The sequence below is a fragment of the Ochotona princeps genome, chromosome 10 (assembly GCF_030435755.1).
Source record: "Ochotona princeps isolate mOchPri1 chromosome 10, mOchPri1.hap1, whole genome shotgun sequence".
Lineage (NCBI taxonomy): Eukaryota > Metazoa > Chordata > Mammalia > Lagomorpha > Ochotonidae > Ochotona > Ochotona princeps.
This window is the reverse complement of record NC_080841.1, coordinates 63,889,118-63,907,167: the sequence shown is the minus strand read 5'-3', so window position 1 is coordinate 63,907,167 and position 18,050 is coordinate 63,889,118. Positions and strand designations below refer to the sequence as shown.

General features: G+C 46.6%; 1 protein-coding gene across 3 annotated transcripts in view; it reads left to right on the top strand.

The window, feature by feature from the left end:
* The window catches only part of PFKP (phosphofructokinase, platelet), a 58,429-nt gene that overhangs the window by 26,447 nt on the left and 13,932 nt on the right, over positions 1 to 18,050 (top strand). For all 3 annotated transcript variants that reach the window (XM_058669537.1, XM_058669538.1, XM_058669536.1), the window contains exons 3-14: positions 2,888 to 2,965; positions 5,253 to 5,442; positions 6,438 to 6,603; positions 7,789 to 7,833; positions 8,047 to 8,155; positions 10,627 to 10,722; positions 12,717 to 12,809; positions 13,384 to 13,509; positions 15,048 to 15,112; positions 15,583 to 15,652; positions 15,880 to 16,026; positions 17,449 to 17,519. In XM_058669537.1, coding sequence (XP_058525520.1) covers positions 2,888 to 2,965; positions 5,253 to 5,442; positions 6,438 to 6,603; positions 7,789 to 7,833; positions 8,047 to 8,155; positions 10,627 to 10,722; positions 12,717 to 12,809; positions 13,384 to 13,509; positions 15,048 to 15,112; positions 15,583 to 15,652; positions 15,880 to 16,026; positions 17,449 to 17,519 — 1,256 coding nt within the window. The remainder of the gene's footprint in view (positions 1 to 2,887; positions 2,966 to 5,252; positions 5,443 to 6,437; positions 6,604 to 7,788; positions 7,834 to 8,046; positions 8,156 to 10,626; positions 10,723 to 12,716; positions 12,810 to 13,383; positions 13,510 to 15,047; positions 15,113 to 15,582; positions 15,653 to 15,879; positions 16,027 to 17,448; positions 17,520 to 18,050) is intronic.

Below are 18,050 nucleotides of genomic sequence, written 5' to 3'. Positions count from 1 at the left end.
CTTTCTTGGCCTCAGTTTCTTGCTCTTCATCTGGGCCATGCCTGAAAGTGATGGTTTGGTCTGTCTTTGCCTCTTTTTGTCAAAGCCTTATGGTTGGCCCAAAACTACATTCTGCTCTTCCCAAGATGGTCCTGCTTATCTCTGATGTTCTGGGCTCATCCTTTAGTGATATTTTCTGTCCATCTCAGATGTGTGTAAGCCTGGGTAACACATCATTGGTCTACGTAGTGTCTGATTTGGCCACATGGCCTGTCTCACTCCTTGTCATTTCCTTGCCTCCCAGTCTCTGTAGAAATGAACCTCTCAAAGGCAGCATTTCTGTAAATGGTAGTTTATTCATTGTTGTTCTCAGTTCCTAAGCATGGCAGGTTGTTGTGCATGCTGGGTGCTGCGAAATTCTTAGTAATTGGGAGTGGGGTCGATGAAGGTTCTTACGACGGCAGCCATAAGTCTGCCTGGGGAGCTGCCTGTCTTCCTTCCACCCTTCCATTCATCGATCCATTTATCCCAGCCTTTTGTCCTTCCTGTAGCCATCCACACTCTGACCTTATCCATCTACTTATTTTTGATATTCTGTAGAAATAAGACCTGAAGTGAGGATAGGGCATGATTTCGCCTTTACTGAAGCCCCTGTGCACAGACAGCTCACGTCCCAGGATGCAGCATCAGTAACGCTTCTGATGAAAGATTTACAAGGCCCAGATCAGATCTCATTCTTGCTTTTCATCCTCACCCTTCAGGTGGTCAGGTGCACCTGGGATCCATGTACTTCACGTGAAAGAACAAAGTAAAAAGGTGCATACATCGTGTGAGGTTTTCAGCCAGAGAGAGGAGAGCCATAACAACATTTGAAGTGATCCTTAAAGTTAAACCAGTGTGTGCTTAGTGCCACCTCTTTGAGGTAAAGACCATGGGCCAGTTACAGACAGTCTTTTTGTTTAAGGTCTAAGAAGAACATGGTGGACAAGTGGCCAGGGGGATTGGGACCCTCTGCTAAGCACAGATGAGTAGAATGCTTGTCAGCACTGACATAAACCTGCCTAACTTTTCCTTGTTTTATCCCTTCTGTGCTGATTTTTTTCCTTCCTGTTTGTCATGCACAGGGCTGGGGCACTGGATTACAGAGACACAAATGCATATAGAGGTAGCTGAGCGTGCTTCAGCAAGTTCATAGAAACGGAGGATTAAGATTTTTAAAAAAATTATGGAGAAAATATGCATGGATTTTAAAAAAATTGTACTAAAGATAAATCTTTTATTTCCACTTATCACACAGTCTATATTTTTGATAGAAATTTGCATTTATAGATAAAAATATGTATTCGTCAGCCATACAGATATCTGCTACTGATTTTATTTTTAGGAAATGAAAAATGCAGAGATCATTTAAAAAAAAAAAAGAATGAGAGTTGGAGTTGCAGTGGATTAAACCGACACCTACAGCGCTGGCATCCCATGTGGGTGCCAGTTTGAGTCGGCTGTTCGACTTTTGGTCCGGTTATCTGCTAATGTGCCTGGGAAAGCAGCAGAAGATGGCCGAGTTCTGGAGTTGCTGACCCCAACTGGGAAACCTGAATAAAACTCTTGCCTTTAACCTCATCCAGCCCTGGCCATGGAAGCAATCTGGAGAGTGACCCAGCAGAGCCAAGATTTCTTTCTCTCTCTCTCTCACTTTCTCTCTCTCTCTCTCTTTCTCTCTCCCTCTCTGTAATTTTGATTTCCAAATAAATTGGTCTTGGGTGGAAACAAGTATCTACAAGGAATAAGCTTTTCAAACAGGCTTTAAAAATGAAAGTAATTTAAAAAAAATTTTTTTAAAAGATTTTTATTGTTATCGGAAAGCCGGATATACACAGAGGAGGAGAGACAGAGAGGAAGATCTTGCATCCGATGTTTCACTCCCCAAGTGAGCCGCAATGGGCCGGTGCTGCGCCGATCCATGCTGGGAACCAGGAACCTCTTCCGGGTCTCCCACACGGGTGCAGGGTCCCAAGGCATTGGGCTGTCCTCAACTGCTTTCCCAGGCCACAAGCAGGGAGCTGGATGGGAAGTGGAGCTGCCGGGATTAGAACCGGCGCCCATATGGGATCCTGGTGCGTTCAAAGCGAGGACTTTAGCTGCTAGGCCACGCCACCGAACCCAAAAATGAAAGTAATTTTTAAAAATTAAATGCTTTGACTAGTGACCCATGTATATAAAGATGCAAAAATGAACATATTTGTGTTTTTTTCCTTTTCAGATTTGTTTATTATTTGAAAGGCAGATTTTACAGAGTAGCCAGGTCTTGATCCGGAGCTCCTAAGGGATGCCAGTGCTGCATTTGGCAGCTTAATACACTATGCCACAGCTCCAGCTTCCTTTTTTGTGTTTCTTGACCTTGTATATTCTGTAGGAAATAAGTAAGGTCTACTAAAAATGGAGAGGTAATTATCCTTGACTGTTAGGAAAAGTGACAAATCCTCATCACAAAAATGTCCCCTCAGTTGTTACTAATTGGAAGGTAAGGCAGATTAAGTGATTAACCAGCTGCTCTTTATGAAAATTAAATGCATATCTAAAGCAATCTGAATTGCCTTGGCTTCTGTGTATGCAGTATGACTGACAACACGTTTGCACTTGTGTATGTGAAGTTTATAGGTGTTTTACCTTAAACACATTATCCATTTTCAGTCTCAGAAATTATTAGACAATAGGCAGAGTACTCTTGAGTGAGTCTCAGTTTTCACTATGAGAAATTCAGGAGACTTTGCCACAACCTGATACTTCCGTGTTTTGCTCTCTGTTCTAACCATTGGACACTGACACACTTGGATTTATTGCCATTTGTGCTTACCATCACAGCAAAGTTCAGACCCTTTTAAAACAGGTTTTGATTTTTCACCTCCAGGGTTACCAAGGCATGGTGGATGGAGGCTCCAACATTGTAGAAGCCAACTGGGAGAGCGTCTCCAGCATTCTGCAAGTGGTGAGTCCTAGCATGCTGTTGATGTAAGGACAGCTTCTGGTTTTAAACGTTACTCTGAGCGCATGGATGCTGACTGGCATTCTTCTTGGCTGCTTGCATGAAAGAAAGCACCTTGCACTTCAACGATTGCAATGAAAATCTCTGCGTTATGTAGACTTGGGAAGTATCCTTGCGGTACAAAGTTGTTAAGTTTTGGGACATTAGATTTGGCCTTTGCCTGGGTGTAATGACTTCCTTTGGCTCCTGCCTGGCTCTAGTTTCCTGCGAATGCAGATTCAGCTCTGATGGCTTGAGTATTCAGATCCTTGTCTCCATGTGGGAGACGGGGATTCAGTTTCTGCCTTTGGCGTAGCTCTGGCTATTCAGGCTGTTAGGGAGTGAACCACTATCTGGGAATGCTAGCTGTCTGTCAAAAATGAACTTGTTAAAGTTATGTGCTATAGCCAGGGTTCATTATGGTACTTTCAGTAGGGGAATGTTTGTCTTTTTAGAGCAGAGTAATGTGGGGGCCACTTGGGCTGGCTCTTGCTGGGTATGTGGCAAATAACCGTGTCTGTTGAGTTGATGCACATGCCTTGGAGTTAAGCTTAAGAAAGCCTGGGAAAGATTCCATGTGGCAGCCTTCGAGGGCTATGGATCTGTTGGGATCACTGCATCCCATGTTGGTCTGAATCAGACAGGGTTAATTTCCTTGGTGTGTACAGAAGTGAAGCAACTGCCACTTACAGGTGCTTGCTTGGAATTTAATGGGAAGCTGCCCAAGGATTTTTATGCCCGGTCAATTCTAGTGACACTTGGTGAAGGATCTAAAACTGGAAGAAGTACTGAGATGAGGTGGAAAGAATGGACTTCTTTAGAAGCCCTTATGATTTGACCTCTTATAGCATATGTATTAATTTTTACTTCATTTTGAATGCTTTCTAACAGAAAATCAAATTGATTCATTCACTCTGAATATGCTAGTGTTGTTTCCATGTTAGACACAGACTCTGCACTTGGTGGGAGAGATTGAAGGAAACTTTGACAAACGTCAGTCATTAGGTTGGACAATGGCAAATCAAAGTCCGGAGAACAAGGGTATCCATTCTTTTTTTTTTTATTATTCATTAATTACATTGTATTATGTGACACAGTTTCATAGGTACTGGGATTCTCCCCACCCCTCCCCAAACCCTCCCACCATGGTGGATTCCTCCACCTTGTTGCATAACAACAGTTCAAGTTCAGTTGAGATTCCCTCATTGCAAGCATATACCAAACATAGAGTCCAGCATCTTATTGTCCAGTCAAGTTCAATGGCTTCTTAGGTATACCCTGTCTGGTCTGAAGACAGAGCCAGCAGAGTATCATCCTGATCAATTAAAAGCTCCAACATAACATCAGTAAAAATTTATATCATTATGGAATTAATTGACATAGTAATGAGGAGCCAATATGTTAAAAATAAATGTTAGTTCTTAACCACCTTCTGTGAACACCTCATTGACATTTCAATTTTAGTTTAAACACAACATATAACATACATAACATAACATGTTATACATAGCATCATATGGTATCCATTCTTTATACTCACCCTGATCTGCTTGTTTCTTTTTCCTTTGTGATGCCACCTGATTACTGTGTCCTAGTCACATGTGCTAGATAGAGGGTGGGCATTCCTAATGTAAAATCTGAAGTGCTCTGTGATCTGAAACTCTCTGAGCATTGACATGAAATTATAAGTAGGAAAATTCTTACATGCATTGCTTAGACATATTATCTGGTATCTTGGTTGAGCTGCTGCTTGGGCTGTCTGTCGCCCAAATCCAAGTTCCTGCTCATGTTCAGCACTGGGTAATGGCCTTGCAACCCCATGGTAGCTCGAGATCAAGTTCCAAGCCCCTGGCTTCTGCCTGACCCAGCCCTGGCTGGTGCACACATTTGGGAGAGGGAATCAAAATGTAAGAAAGCACTTTTGCACCACCCCTCTTTAGTATTAGTAGTATTGGAAAGATATACAGAGAAGAGGAGAGAGAGTGAGGAAGATCTTCTCTCTTCTCAAGGGCTCTTTTGCGCTCTGTTTATGTGATGGTTGTCCACTGTCTTTGCATATACTACGTGGCCATTCGTGAGCATGTGTCTTACGCCATGGAAATCCAGGATGGGTCCAGTAATGGGGAAATCACAGACTTGCTCGCTGGCTGATGTAAGCAATGGAAGTGAGGAGGCCTGCGTTCATCTTTTAGCCTAGGCACAGGCTGACGACCTGGCTTTCTGCAAGTGAACGTGTTTGCTTCTCTTCCAGGGCGGGACGATTATCGGCAGCGCACGCTGCAAGGCCTTCAGGACGCGGGAAGGCCGCCTCAAAGCTGCCAGCAACCTGGTCCATCGGGGCATCACAAACCTGTGTGTCATTGGGGGTGACGGAAGTCTCACCGGGGCCAACATCTTTCGGAAGGAGTGGAGCAGCTTACTGGAGGAGCTGGCCCGGGATGGTACTAGTCCACTTCCCCTGGGGCCATACTGTGGGTTCCTTGTTCCTTGTTGGTCTTCCCTTGCTTTCAAGGAAGTTCTGGAACCCACACATCTGCTAACATCTGTTAGCAGTTACAGAAGTAGCAGTGCTTATTGTTGCAGCAGATCTTAAAGAGTTCACTGTCTCGGGCCTGGCATGGTAGCCTAGTGGCTAAAGTCCTTGCCCTGCATGTGCCATGGTCCTGTATGGATGCCAGTTCAGATCCCGCCTGTTCCACTTCCCATCCAGCTCTCTTCTTGTGGCCTGGGAAAGCAGTGGAGGATGGCCCAAAGCGTTGGGGCCCTGCACACCTGTATTGGAGACCTGGAGGAATTCCTGGCTCCTGGCTTCAGATCCGTGCAGCTCTGGCTGTTGTAATTACTTGGGGAGTGAGCCAGCAAATTGAAGATCTTTCTCTCCTCCTCCTCTGTATATCTGACTTTCCATTAAAATAAATAACTCTTTAAAAAAATCAGAGGTTTTTGTGCCTCAAATGATGACAGTAATGTAGTTAAGATGAATAATGATTTAGTGACAGTAACAGCAATTCAGGATAATACTTATTTAACATCACTATCTGTGAGTCACTGCTCGAGGGTTTATTATTTTTTAAATTTATTTCTGTTTACCTGAAAGTTCTTCCATCTGCTGGCTCACACCTCGAATGGCCATAATGGCTGGGTCTGGGTTGGTTCAAAGCTAGGATCCTTTAGCTTTCTTAAAGCAATTGCTTGATAAAACAGTATTTTTTTTTTTTTGCTCCCCTATGACAGATCGTGTTTTAGGTCATGACTTTGACCTTTGTCTGGTTTTTCTGTCCTTTACTACCAGGTAGTGTCTACCATTCTGAGAAAGTAAAATGATGACTAGAGAACAGAAGTTTAGGGTAACTGAGGTCTCCATCCCTGGCCCTTGTGGCTCACAGCCGGCAGTTGTGGCTGGCTACGTGACATTGTTGCTTTGTTCCCGATGCAGGCAAGATTGATCATGAAGCCGTGCAGAAGTACGCTTACCTCAACGTGGTGGGCATGGTGGGCTCCATCGACAACGACTTCTGCGGCACCGACATGACCATCGGCACCGACTCGGCTTTGCACAGAATCATTGAAGTTGTCGATGCCATCATGACCACTGCTCAGAGGTGAAAGGACAGTGAGCCGCCAGTGGGGTCGAGTCCATGTTCTGCTAGCTCTAGGAGGTGTCACAGGAGGGGGTCCCTGCTAGAAGTTTTGTAACCGGAGTCTTAGAAATAAGTACAAACAAACTGGTATTTTTTCAATGTTTTCTTTAAAAAAAAAATTGCGATTTAAATTCATTAGTATATAGAGAACATATTTACATGAATTTCATTGGTATATGATTCCAACTGGAGAGTTGGGTATGATATGTTTTCCTTATTTTTCTGGTTCCAAACAAACGCTGTGTTTATGGGAGAGGAAATAGAAAACAGAAGGATAAAAATCTAGTTACCTAGAGGCTCACTGAAAGGTCTTCTGGAGGAACGAATGGCAAAAAGGATAAAATCAGTGTGTGTGTTGCCACATTACTCAGTAGAAACGGGAGCATTGTGGGCGGAGCGGCGCTGTTGTGTCCGAGGTGTTAGCGGACTTAAGATGGACCAGTATGCGGCACTCCTACTGTGGCACCAAGAGTGCCTGGAGACTTCTTGTGACAACCCTATGAAAGCGTAAAACAAAGCCAGTGTCTCCCATTTTGAAGGTGAAGGTCTTGAGACTAGACGTACCGGTACACATCCCTGGAGAGCGGGACTTCCTGGGTCCTCCTTTTGTGTTTTTCCCATTCGCCATACCGCCAGGCTGGTTCTCTCCGCCTGTGCGTGTGTACTCCAGGTGCCACTAGCAAACCACATCATCTCAGAGTTGCATGAATGTGTCTGAGTAGTGGGATTTTTCTATTTCCTGTTCACTGACCATTCACAGAGCTGAGTTTGCAAGACTCATTCTTACATGTTTTATGTGGGTTATATCCAGTTCCCGGTGCTTAACGCAGAGGGAGCCGACCATGGCCTGTACAGTCATGCTGTTGGCAGTAGCATGGGAAGGTCTCCTAGATGTGTGTGGGTTAGGGCACAAGCAGATACATACTATCTAGTGTGTTACTAGAAAGTGCGGTCGTTGGTAAAGCTATGTACTCCTGTAGCTGGAGACAGGGTCGTGGTGGCATTTGCTTTTTTTGTGGGAAACTAACCATTTCAGGGAAAGCTTAGATATCTGCCTAAGTATTTGCTTGGCTCTGAGAGCACTGTTGTCTTTGTTCTTCATGTTCTTTCCAGTGCTTGTAACGGATATGCTTTGTTCTTTTCCAGCCACCAGAGGACTTTCGTTCTGGAGGTGATGGGGAGGCACTGTGGGTATGTATCTGCACATGTGGTTCTGGTGCTAAGAGCCTTGCGTGCCACTTCCTCGGGAGCCTGTGAGCCCACCTTGCCATGGCTGCCGTGTGGGGTTCGCAGGAGCAAGTCCAGTGGTCTTTCTGCCAGAGTTTGGACACCCCCCCCCCCCCCCCGTAGCATTGTGGGCGGTTCTTCTGCTGGGTGTTGATAACTGTTACCATTTCTGACTAGGTACTTGGCTCTGGTGAGTGCCTTGGCCTGTGGTGCAGACTGGGTGTTCCTTCCGGAGTCTCCGCCAGAAGAAGGCTGGGAGGAAAGCATGTGTGTCAAGCTCTCGGAGGTGATTTGCATTGTGTTGGCATTGACCAGCGCTAGTTCTCGGGGGCATTCCTTCTGTTGGTACTGCTAAAGGCCTTTGGGACTGCCAGTGGGGGTTATAAGCACATGAGAACTTGCTGATTATCAAAGGCAGTCCACGTTTGTGGCACCCGCTCATTTGATGCCTGCTCACATCTCTCTCCTCCGAATGTTGCTTAAAATGAGGTAGAGAAACATGGAGACTTCCTTGTATTTCAAAGCATTGGTTCCCAACTTGAGTAGGTTCTATGAGATCACAGCTATTAAATGAGCTCAGACTTGGGGAGAAAATCTGTTTCCTGTTCTGTTCCCACACACTGAGCTTGCACAGACCTGCGTCTGACTCACCGCTTCTAAGTTCTCTAACATAAGCTGAGTCAGAAGCCGGTCCTCTCTCCGCCACGAGGTGTCCCTTGTGTTGGCATTTCAGGTTTGGCCCTTTGCTAATTATTCCAAGTCAGACTCTGGCTTGGGTTGGGAAGTTTGTTGCATGTCCTCTGTCCTTCCTGACAGCGTCTCTGCCCTGGTCTGGGAGGACATTATCATGGCCATGGTCCGATGGAAGCCCTTCAGAGATGGAGAAGCAAACTTGCAACTCACTCTTTGTGCATGGCAGGCAGAAAGAACAATTGTGTTAACGCTGTGGGCTTGGAACATTCATTTGGTTTTTAGTTGCTGATTTTAGTTCTCTGGCTACTTTCGAAAAAACACCACTATATCTGCAAATCTTCTTGTTCTAGGCTTGAGACCATCCGCTATGACCAGAATTGGAGAGTTTGGCATAGAGTTATACCAATATTGTTAACTACCCAATGCATGGAAACGCTTGATATTGCTGTATTCTGCCATTTACGTTTTGCTGGTCATCAGTGTAGCGCTGCAAGAATTTTTCCAAACATCTTGCCGGATAAGCTTGCCTAGGAAACAAACCCCTAAAACATGTATTTTGGTGTCATTATTAATAGAACTTTCCTAGGGCTAAATTTAAGCTATTATTAACTAACTCAGTGGTTTGTGGTAAATAAAATTATCTTCCTATGTCCTAAGTTCCTCATCTATAATATGTGGTAATACTGCTGCCAAATTTTTCCTTTTTTTTAAAAACTCAGTGAATAAATATGTTAGCCCAAATAAAGAACAACAGGGTGTTCAAACTCTAGAGTCAAGATAATACCTCCCCGTATCACTGTATATATATATAGATCTCCCTGTTACTTCTAATCAAGTCCTCAAAGGATTCTTTCTGATGCCCAAGTTCTTCCAAATGCAGCACGTTTATTATCTGTCCAGAACTGACAGGGAGATCCTGTGTTTGTTTCCCCTGAAACAAAGCCGCAGCGAGCCTTGTTAGGCCAGTCCACTTGGGATAGGAGCAGGGGCAGTTCCAGGCACTGGCAGCTCTGGCTCCTCTGCAGCCACACCGACCTCCTCCCAGGCACGATGTTGCGCTTTGCAGCCTTGTAGGAAGCGACTCCATTGGAGCAGTTGCTCCGTTCATTTCGGAACATTTGCTATGGTCACAAGACCCGCTGGGAGCATATGCGATGTCGTCGCAGCTGCCACAGATACTGCCTGGTGTCCTTTGCCTTTCCCAATGGGTCCTGGGTCAGTGCTCTGTCCTCTCCTGCTCCCGTTTCATTTTTCTCTTTTTATTGAAATAGAGTATATATACCAAGACGTGTATGCAACCATATTTATAAAAATGGGCTTTTTTTTTTGTCCGCTTGCTCTCATAAGCAAAGCATTACTGGTACTGCAAGGGTTCTCATTTTCTCTTCCTCGCCTTCTCTTCTTTGAGCATGTGAAAAGGTGTATCGGCATTGCATGGTGTGATTCAGTGATTTTCATTGCTGCCTGTCTGCTTCCAGTACCCATGCACGTTATATGAGCCGTTGATTCTGGTAGAGAGTTGTTGGCCTTGGACATGAGCGGGTGGGGTAAGAAGCTCTAGATTTGAAGGAGGCAGAGTGTGGTTTGTAGGAGACGCCAGGTGGGAAGTCCAACCTCTGTTCTCTCCTGATAAGCACTGCTGTCTGTCAGCCACTCAGCTCCCTTCCACCTCTGTCATTGTATCACTGCCTGTGCCACCAGATGCCCACAGCTGCCTCCCGCTGCTTCACCCGAGCAAACCCTGCCCCCTCCCAGTACCTAACCCCCACCCTCCGCTCACTACCTGCCCCCTCCCGCTCACCCCTGCCTCCTCCCTTGTCCCTCCTGTTGCTCTCACTCTTGGCTCAGTCCTCCCCTACCCTGCCTTTCACCTTCTTTACAAGCAGTTCTCATGAAATGGTGTGAAGATTTCTCTGGAAAGAAGCCAGTATTTAATCTGGGACAGAGTTCCTGGGTGTGTGTGTGTGTGTGTGTGCGCGCGCGTGCGTGTGTGCATGTGTGCACGCACACATGCTGATTGGGAATGGATTACTGATTTGAGCATTTTTTATTCTCTTTGCTTAGAACCGTGCCCGAAAGAAAAGGCTGAATATTATCATTGTGGCTGAAGGAGCCATCGACACGCAAAACAGACCCATCACCTCTGAGAAAATCAAGGAGGTGAATGTGTGGGCCTGGCACCTCCCTGGAAGCAGGAGATGTCGGCACAGTGCCAGGGTTTCGGTCTAGAATGCTGCCTTTTATTAACCCGTATTTTAGTTTCTCTCCCCGCTGTTTAACACTATTTTGGTCATGACCCATCACTTGAATGGCACGGAGTCCATGCAGCTCCTGGTCTCCGGAGTCCCGTGCTTCCTGTGTTCTCATGTCCCGGGGTGTCTGACTCCCCCAGGGGAAACAGCAGAGATGGTGGTGACAGTGAGGGAAACTGCAGAATTTTTTAAAAAGATTTATTTATTTGTTTGAAATGTAGAGTTCACAGGCAGATAGAGAGGGAGAGAAAGAGAGAGCTTCTTCGATCCTTTTTTTTTTTTCCACTTTCCAAATAGCCCTTTCAGTTGCTGCTAGGCTGGTCCCTAAGCCAGGAGTCTTTTCCTGGTTTCCCACCTGGATGCAGGGGCCCAAGGGCTTGGGCCATCTTGTGCTGTTTTCCCAGAGGCTTCAGCAGGCAGCTGGATCAGGAGTAAAGCAGCTGGGACTTGAACCGGTGCCTGCATTGGAGGCTTTCGTCAAAGGCAGTTACTTTATATGCTATGCCTCAGCACTGGCTTCTGTGAGGATATAGCTGTTAAGTATCGCTAGCTTTAAGGATGAGGACTAACTGGGCTGACTGCTTGGCAGCTGGCCCAGCCTTGTCCCTTTATAGCAGTGGAAAAGGGGATGTCCTTCTCTTCCCAGCCTTCCCTGTAACTTCGGTATACATTCTTAGAAGGTATGGGCTTGAGTCCGTGTCTCCTCCTGGCCTGCAGAGGACAGATGCTGGCAAGATGGTAGCCCTGGGGCCTTATCACACTGGCACACGCCATCTTGACGGGATTCTGACACCAAATGACATGGTACATCCCAAAATGAAATCTAAGCAGGAGACGACCAACTTAGACCTTCAGTTACAGCTTACACCAGCAGACCTGACCAAGCTAGCGTTGCTGAAGTGATGGCTTTAGGGTCAGTTCATGTGCAAAATGGGCCTCTCATTGATCCCAATATCAACTCTGCTGCTAGATATTAAATCACTGGCATGCTTGTGAGAGATATCCGCCAAATGTTGACAAGTGGTCAATAAAATTGGGGCAAGTTGAGATTAGATCATGGAATGTTGGCCTAAGGAGGGGTTGTGGAGTTTATATAGCCCAACCTCGTTGTTTTTACAGAGGAGTAAGCCGAGTTTCAGAAGTTTGGTGGCTGGCCTAAGTCCCAGGATAGGATTCTCACGGGCCCAGGATTGGGGCTGGGGGTGGGATTTGCCATGGTTCCACTGTGTCTTGATATTCAAGTCACAGCTGTACAAATTTAGAATGACTCCACGGGAATGTGGGAATGTTTACATTTTGGCAAGATAATAACTATTTTAAACATAAACTATTTAAACAACATTTTCAGAAAATCATTTTAAATATATATATATACACACACACACATATATATTTTCTAGATGGGAAGAAAAAATTTTATTGGACAATAAGAGAATAATGTAACCTTTTTCCCCCACTAGTTATTAAATGCCCCCAAAACAAAATTCAGATATGATGAATTTTACCCATGTAAGGTGTAGAGATTTTTTTTTTTAATTTTTATTGGAAAGTCAGATATTAGAGAGGAGGAAATACATGAAGATCTTCCGTCCGTCGATTCATTCCCTAAGTGATTGCAATGACTTGAACTGTGCTAATCCAAAGCCAGGAGCCCAAAGCCTCCTCCGAGTCTCCCAAGGCATTGGGTTGTCCTAGACTGCTTTCCCAGGCCACAAGCAGGGAGCTGGATGGGAAACAGGGCTGTCTGGATTAGAACTCCATATGGGATCCTGGCGTGTGCAAGGGGAGGATGCTGGGCCCAAGAGGGTTTTTTTTGTTGTTTTGTTTGTTTGTTTTACTGTGCCTTCTACACCTGTTAATCCCGCCCTGGTGCTGTTTCCTAATGGAGCTCTTTGCCCACAGCTTGTCGTGACACAACTGGGGTATGACACTCGCGTGACCATTCTTGGACACGTGCAAAGAGGAGGGACACCTTCGGCATTTGACAGAATCTTGGTAAGTGACGATGGAGGGGCCTGACATCTTTCAGGCGAGATCTTCAGGAAAGAATACATTTCCAGGAATCTGAAGGGACTGGGGCACCATACTGTCAGACTCATCCCTGAAGGTGTTGGTGGTTTACAGCCTCACTGATGCCTTTGAGACTGGCCTAACATGATTTCTCAGAGTGAGGTTGCTGAGATCCTTGGAGACCCCATTCAGTGGGGGTAGGGTTGGGGTGGGTGGATGCTAGGAGCATGAAATCCAGGAGGTGGGACAGCAGTGTAAGTTTTTAGCAAATGGCCCAAGAGGACAGCAGGTATCTGGAGTCCCTATCCTCTTTTCTTAGTATCTCCTACTCTTCAGTGTATCTTCTCACCTTCTCCCCGGCCTCCACCCTCCTGCCCATCTGGCCAGTTCTTATGAGAAATGCCATCTGATTCTTAAAGAGAGGTGGCTAGCAGCAAGAGGGGGACAGGTGGTCACCTACTTACAGACAGCAGAGAAAGTAAACAGGAAATGGATCCCTAGGTAGTCTCTGAAAGCCAACTCATGGGCTGCGTCTCACCACCCTGAACATGGTTTCCAGGCTAGTCGCATGGGCGTGGAGGCGGTCATCGCCCTGCTGGAGGCCACCCCTGAGACCCCGGCCTGTGTCGTGTCGCTGAGTGGGAACCAAGCTGTTCGGCTGCCCCTCATGGAGTGTGTGCAGATGGTGAGCTTGGGGCTTGGGGGCTTGGAAAGGCATACAGAAACTGCCTGCCAGGCTGGACTGGTACCGTGGCAGCTCTCTGCTCAGCTGGTGATTTGGTGAGCAGAGAGTTCTGTGGCTATGTGCGGATGGGCTGGGCGGCCTCGTGGGCAGTGGCAGTGTGGAGCCTTGCTTGTTTTCTAGTCTGCCAGGCACGGATATGCACTGAGGATTGTTCAGTGTCTCTAGGTAGTCCTTTAACAAACCCCAGGTGCTTCAGGGAAAAAAACCGAGAGAACGGGAAAATGGCTCTGCCTGAAGCTTGTGATGCGGTATTTCACAGCTGCATGGTGTGCTGTGGTTTAAAATCCCCGCAGTTTGAACCACTTCCTGTCCTGTTCCTGAGCGCATGCAAACATGGGATAGGATGATGGAGGGGTCTTGTGACTCACCCCCTTGAGGCCACAGGAGTACCTGGAAAAGGACAAAGGAAACATGAGTTTTACTTGCTTTTTAGTGTAAGGTAGGTGGGGTGGTGATGCAGGCCATTGTAGTAGAAACCCTGAGTGTTATTTATCTGCTCTTTCCAATGGACCTGATTATAACTAGCTTTTTATGACATCTTCAGATAAGGGACTAAGGCAGTCAAGGAGCTTGGTGAAGGTAACCTTAGAAACATTAGTTTGCTTGTCCTTGTGCCTGCAGGGTTTTGTGTGTGTGTGTGTGTGTGTGTGTGGTTGGTGTCCTTAGGGACAGGAGACAAGAGGTGGCAGGGGTAGGTTTGACAAACCGTAGTATGTGCCTGTGTGCAATCCGTCGATTCCGAGCCCATTTTTCACATCTTGCACTAGACAAGGGGTAGCTAGAACTTGGCTTGTCCTGCCAGCCACTCTGTTGAGATTTTCTCATTAAAAGCCATATTGAGCTGGTTGTTAAGCACCTGCTTTCCTTCTGCTGTTGTCTTGTCTTCAGAGGCATACATTTCTCTAATCGCCAGAGATAGTACTAGAAGCAAGGATGTTTATTATCTTACAGTGGAGGACACTGATGTTTGCAGGAATCAGGAATTTGCCTGGGAGCCTCCAGTTTCCTGGGACTTGCTCCCCTTTGGTCTTGAGTGGCCCTGGCCTCTCGACACCCCTCAGCCCGTGTGTGTGATCACAGGCAGGTCCCATGTTGGGATTCATCTTCCCCAGAATCAAGTTTCGCGTGTTACGCAGCCTTGCGCTTCTCTGGCTTTGCTCTGGTGCAGTGTAGCCTTTGTGATTTCATGGCCTCAGCAGTAGGTGCCGCCTCCTTTTCTCAGAGGCAGCCCGAGCTGCTTGGACCTCCGACCGCCACACAGTGACAGGCCACTGTCAACCATGCGGTCGGGGGCACTGTGGGCAGTTGGTGTTCTAAGTCCACCCACCTAGGTCCACCTGCCTGGCCAGGTTGGATTGGGACTGCAGTCGGGAACCAGAAATGAAATAACCGGCTAGGCTTGCCTCCCACCTGTTCCCTCCAGCCATGAATAGTCTACATAGTGACACATTCTTTCTTCCTTTCATTATTTCTGAAAGACTCAAGATGTGCAAAAGGCCATGGATGAGAGAAGATTTAAAGATGCTGTACAGCTCCGAGGGAGGTGAGTTGTTTGGAAGAAAATTGTTGTGTTGGGAATGCCTGTGTCTCGTCCTAGCCAGGTAGAAGGTGCCGAGAGATTGGTTTATTCTGTGTTGGTGCATTTCAGAAAGTAAGACAACTGTTTTCTCTATTTGACTTTGGAAGCTCTTTTTAGGCAGGGTAGAGGTTGTTCAGAACTGGATGTAATTAAGGGACATGGTGACACATGGCCAGTGTTTTGACAGATCAATCTTACAAGTGCCACCAAACTGCTGTCCTTTTTTGTTGCCTTCTGAGCTAGAATGAGATAGTACTGGCAGTGCCCATGGGGGCTTGGCAGGATATGGTGGTATCCCAGGGCTACAGCAGTCCACAAAGTGAGCGTTGGCAGAATTACCTGTCTCACGAGACACGGGCCTGGGGCCCATGGGGAGCACCCCTGCTGGTGTCCAGAATTGTAACTGTAGCCCCCATGATCATTTTTTCTTCTAGGAGCTTTGAAACCAACCTGAACACCTACAAGCGACTTGCCATCAAGCTGCCGGATGATCAGATCCCAAAGGTATGTCTTTCATGACCTTATTTCTTCCGCCCTCCTTAGGGCAGGTTCCAGCACCAGTGTTGACCTCTGGAAACATAACCCTTGATGTCTCTGACTGGCCATGCCTTTGTGGCCTGTGTCCCCCGTTCTGTGGTGTGTGCCATGGCATGGGCCACTTCACTGAGTGTGACAGACCGGGGCTAGCACAAACCATGTGACTCCACCGTCTGCCTTCTGCTGCCTTCCAGACTAACTGCAATGTGGCTGTCATCAACGTGGGGGCTCCCGCAGCTGGGATGAACGCAGCTGTGCGCTCGGCCGTGAGAGTGGGGATCGCTGACGGTCACAAGATGTTCGCGGTCTACGATGGCTTTGATGGCTTCGCCAAAGGCCAGGTGAGCCTCCTGGGAGGTTTCGTGTGATCACTCACTCTGGATCGGAGCATCATTTTACAGAAGTCAGCTGCCCCAAACCTTGCATTCCAGGATCCTGTGCCATCATGACAGGAATAACTGATGGCTGCAGGGGTGGGGAACATCCAGCCCGTGGACCTATGGAATCATTGGGTCTGACCCTGCCAAGGCAGCTGTCGGTGTGACTCCAAAATTTAGCGAGTCAATAGCAGGTTAATTTTTAGGTTGATCATATCATGGTACATTAATGATGTTAGAAAGAAAGGTTTCCAAATCCCTGGGAGGATAAGGGATTGCTTATTCTCTTTTAGAATCCCAATCAAAAGTGGACTCCGGGCGTTCGTATTAAGCCCAGGTAGAAGATAGGCTCATGTTTTCTCTCAAGGCACTGGGGGAAGGCGATGTGAACAGAGTCGGACTAAATGTAATGGGGGTCTTGCAAAAATGTGCATGGCAACTGGCTTGTATTATAGTACTCACTGAAGTGGAAACCTCAGTAACACAGTTAACATTTGAATACCTACTCTGTGCACCAGGGCTTGGGTTCTGTGTGCTGAGTCACATGTGTACGCATACGTACATATATGCATATGCACATGAACACATGCTTGGAAAATTACCTGTTTATGTGGGATGGATACATTTGAACCTTCCTACAGTGTCGCAGTGGATCCTACAGCTACTTTACCTAAGACTACATGACTAGAAAATGGAAGAGTTCAAATTTGTGGTTCATGCTTCATACACTATAGAATCCTCCTTATTTAATGTGTTTGAAAGGCAGAGAGTGTGACAGTGATCTTCCACCCACTGGTTTATTTCTTCTCAAATGCCTATTATGACTGGGCTAGGAGCCTTGAACTCCATGCAGGTGTCCCACATGGGTGGACACCTGCTATCTGTCAGGGTGTGCGTCAGCAGGAAGCTGCCATAAGGAGTGGAGCTGCAGCAGAAGGCCAGGCACTCAGATAATGGACACGGACACCTTGACGGCTGCACCATATACCTGCTCGTCTCAGAATGCTCGGTGTGAGGCAGCTTCTCGTGCTTCACCAGTCACCTGTTTTTCCCTTTTCATCTTTTATTTGTGTGTACATCATAATGTTAATTTTCTCTCTTAGTTGCTAGTGACACGAATTTGGACAGTTAAAGTATCCGCATGGCTGAGTGCTTAGGTGCAGAGGTTCCCCATAGGTAGTGAGGAGGTAACCCCACTGGTACTCATCCATGGCTTAACCTTAGGGGTCCACTTCATGTCTGGGCTCCCTGACATCACCAGGCCAACAGGCTCATTATGCTCCACAGACTTGGGAAGGTACAGACATCTTGAGCTACTTTGAAATCTCTCTTAATTCCCTTTCTTTTTTTTTTCACTAGCTGTTTCATTCTGTGTTTGCACATTAGATCAAAGAGATTGGCTGGGGAGATGTTGGAGGTTGGACTGGCCAAGGAGGATCCATTCTTGGGACAAAACGGTAATTTCACATCTCTGCTTTCTGGCCTGCAAGTAAATGCTTGGGTCTTATTGCTGCCCCTTCCAGCTTCTTCTAAAGGAAGAGGCCCTGGGATAATGACCTCTTCCTGTTCCAGGACTCTGAACCTATCTGGGGGGCTGTAGTGAACCTTAAGGCTTGGAGAGAGAGAGGGCAGTTGTAACTTGTGGACAATTGCTTCAGTCATTTTTATCATCTTTTTTTTTTTTTTTTAATTTAGTTTAATCTGCCTAGTATGAAAGGCAGATTTATACAGATAGGAAGAGACTGAGGGGGAGAGAGAGACAGATCTATCTACTGGTTCTTTCCCCAGCTGCTGCTGAGGAGTCCAGAGAGCTCAATCATTTCTCCCAAGTCCCTTGTGACCATTCTCTCACAGAGACCACTGTGAATGTGCTTGACGGCAGAGTTCTAGCTAGAAGCCCATGGCTGAGCCCAAGTGTGGCTGTGTGTTAGCACGGGGCTGGAGTAGCTGGACGGGGTTGGATGGCTGCTTGAGGGGAAAACTGTATA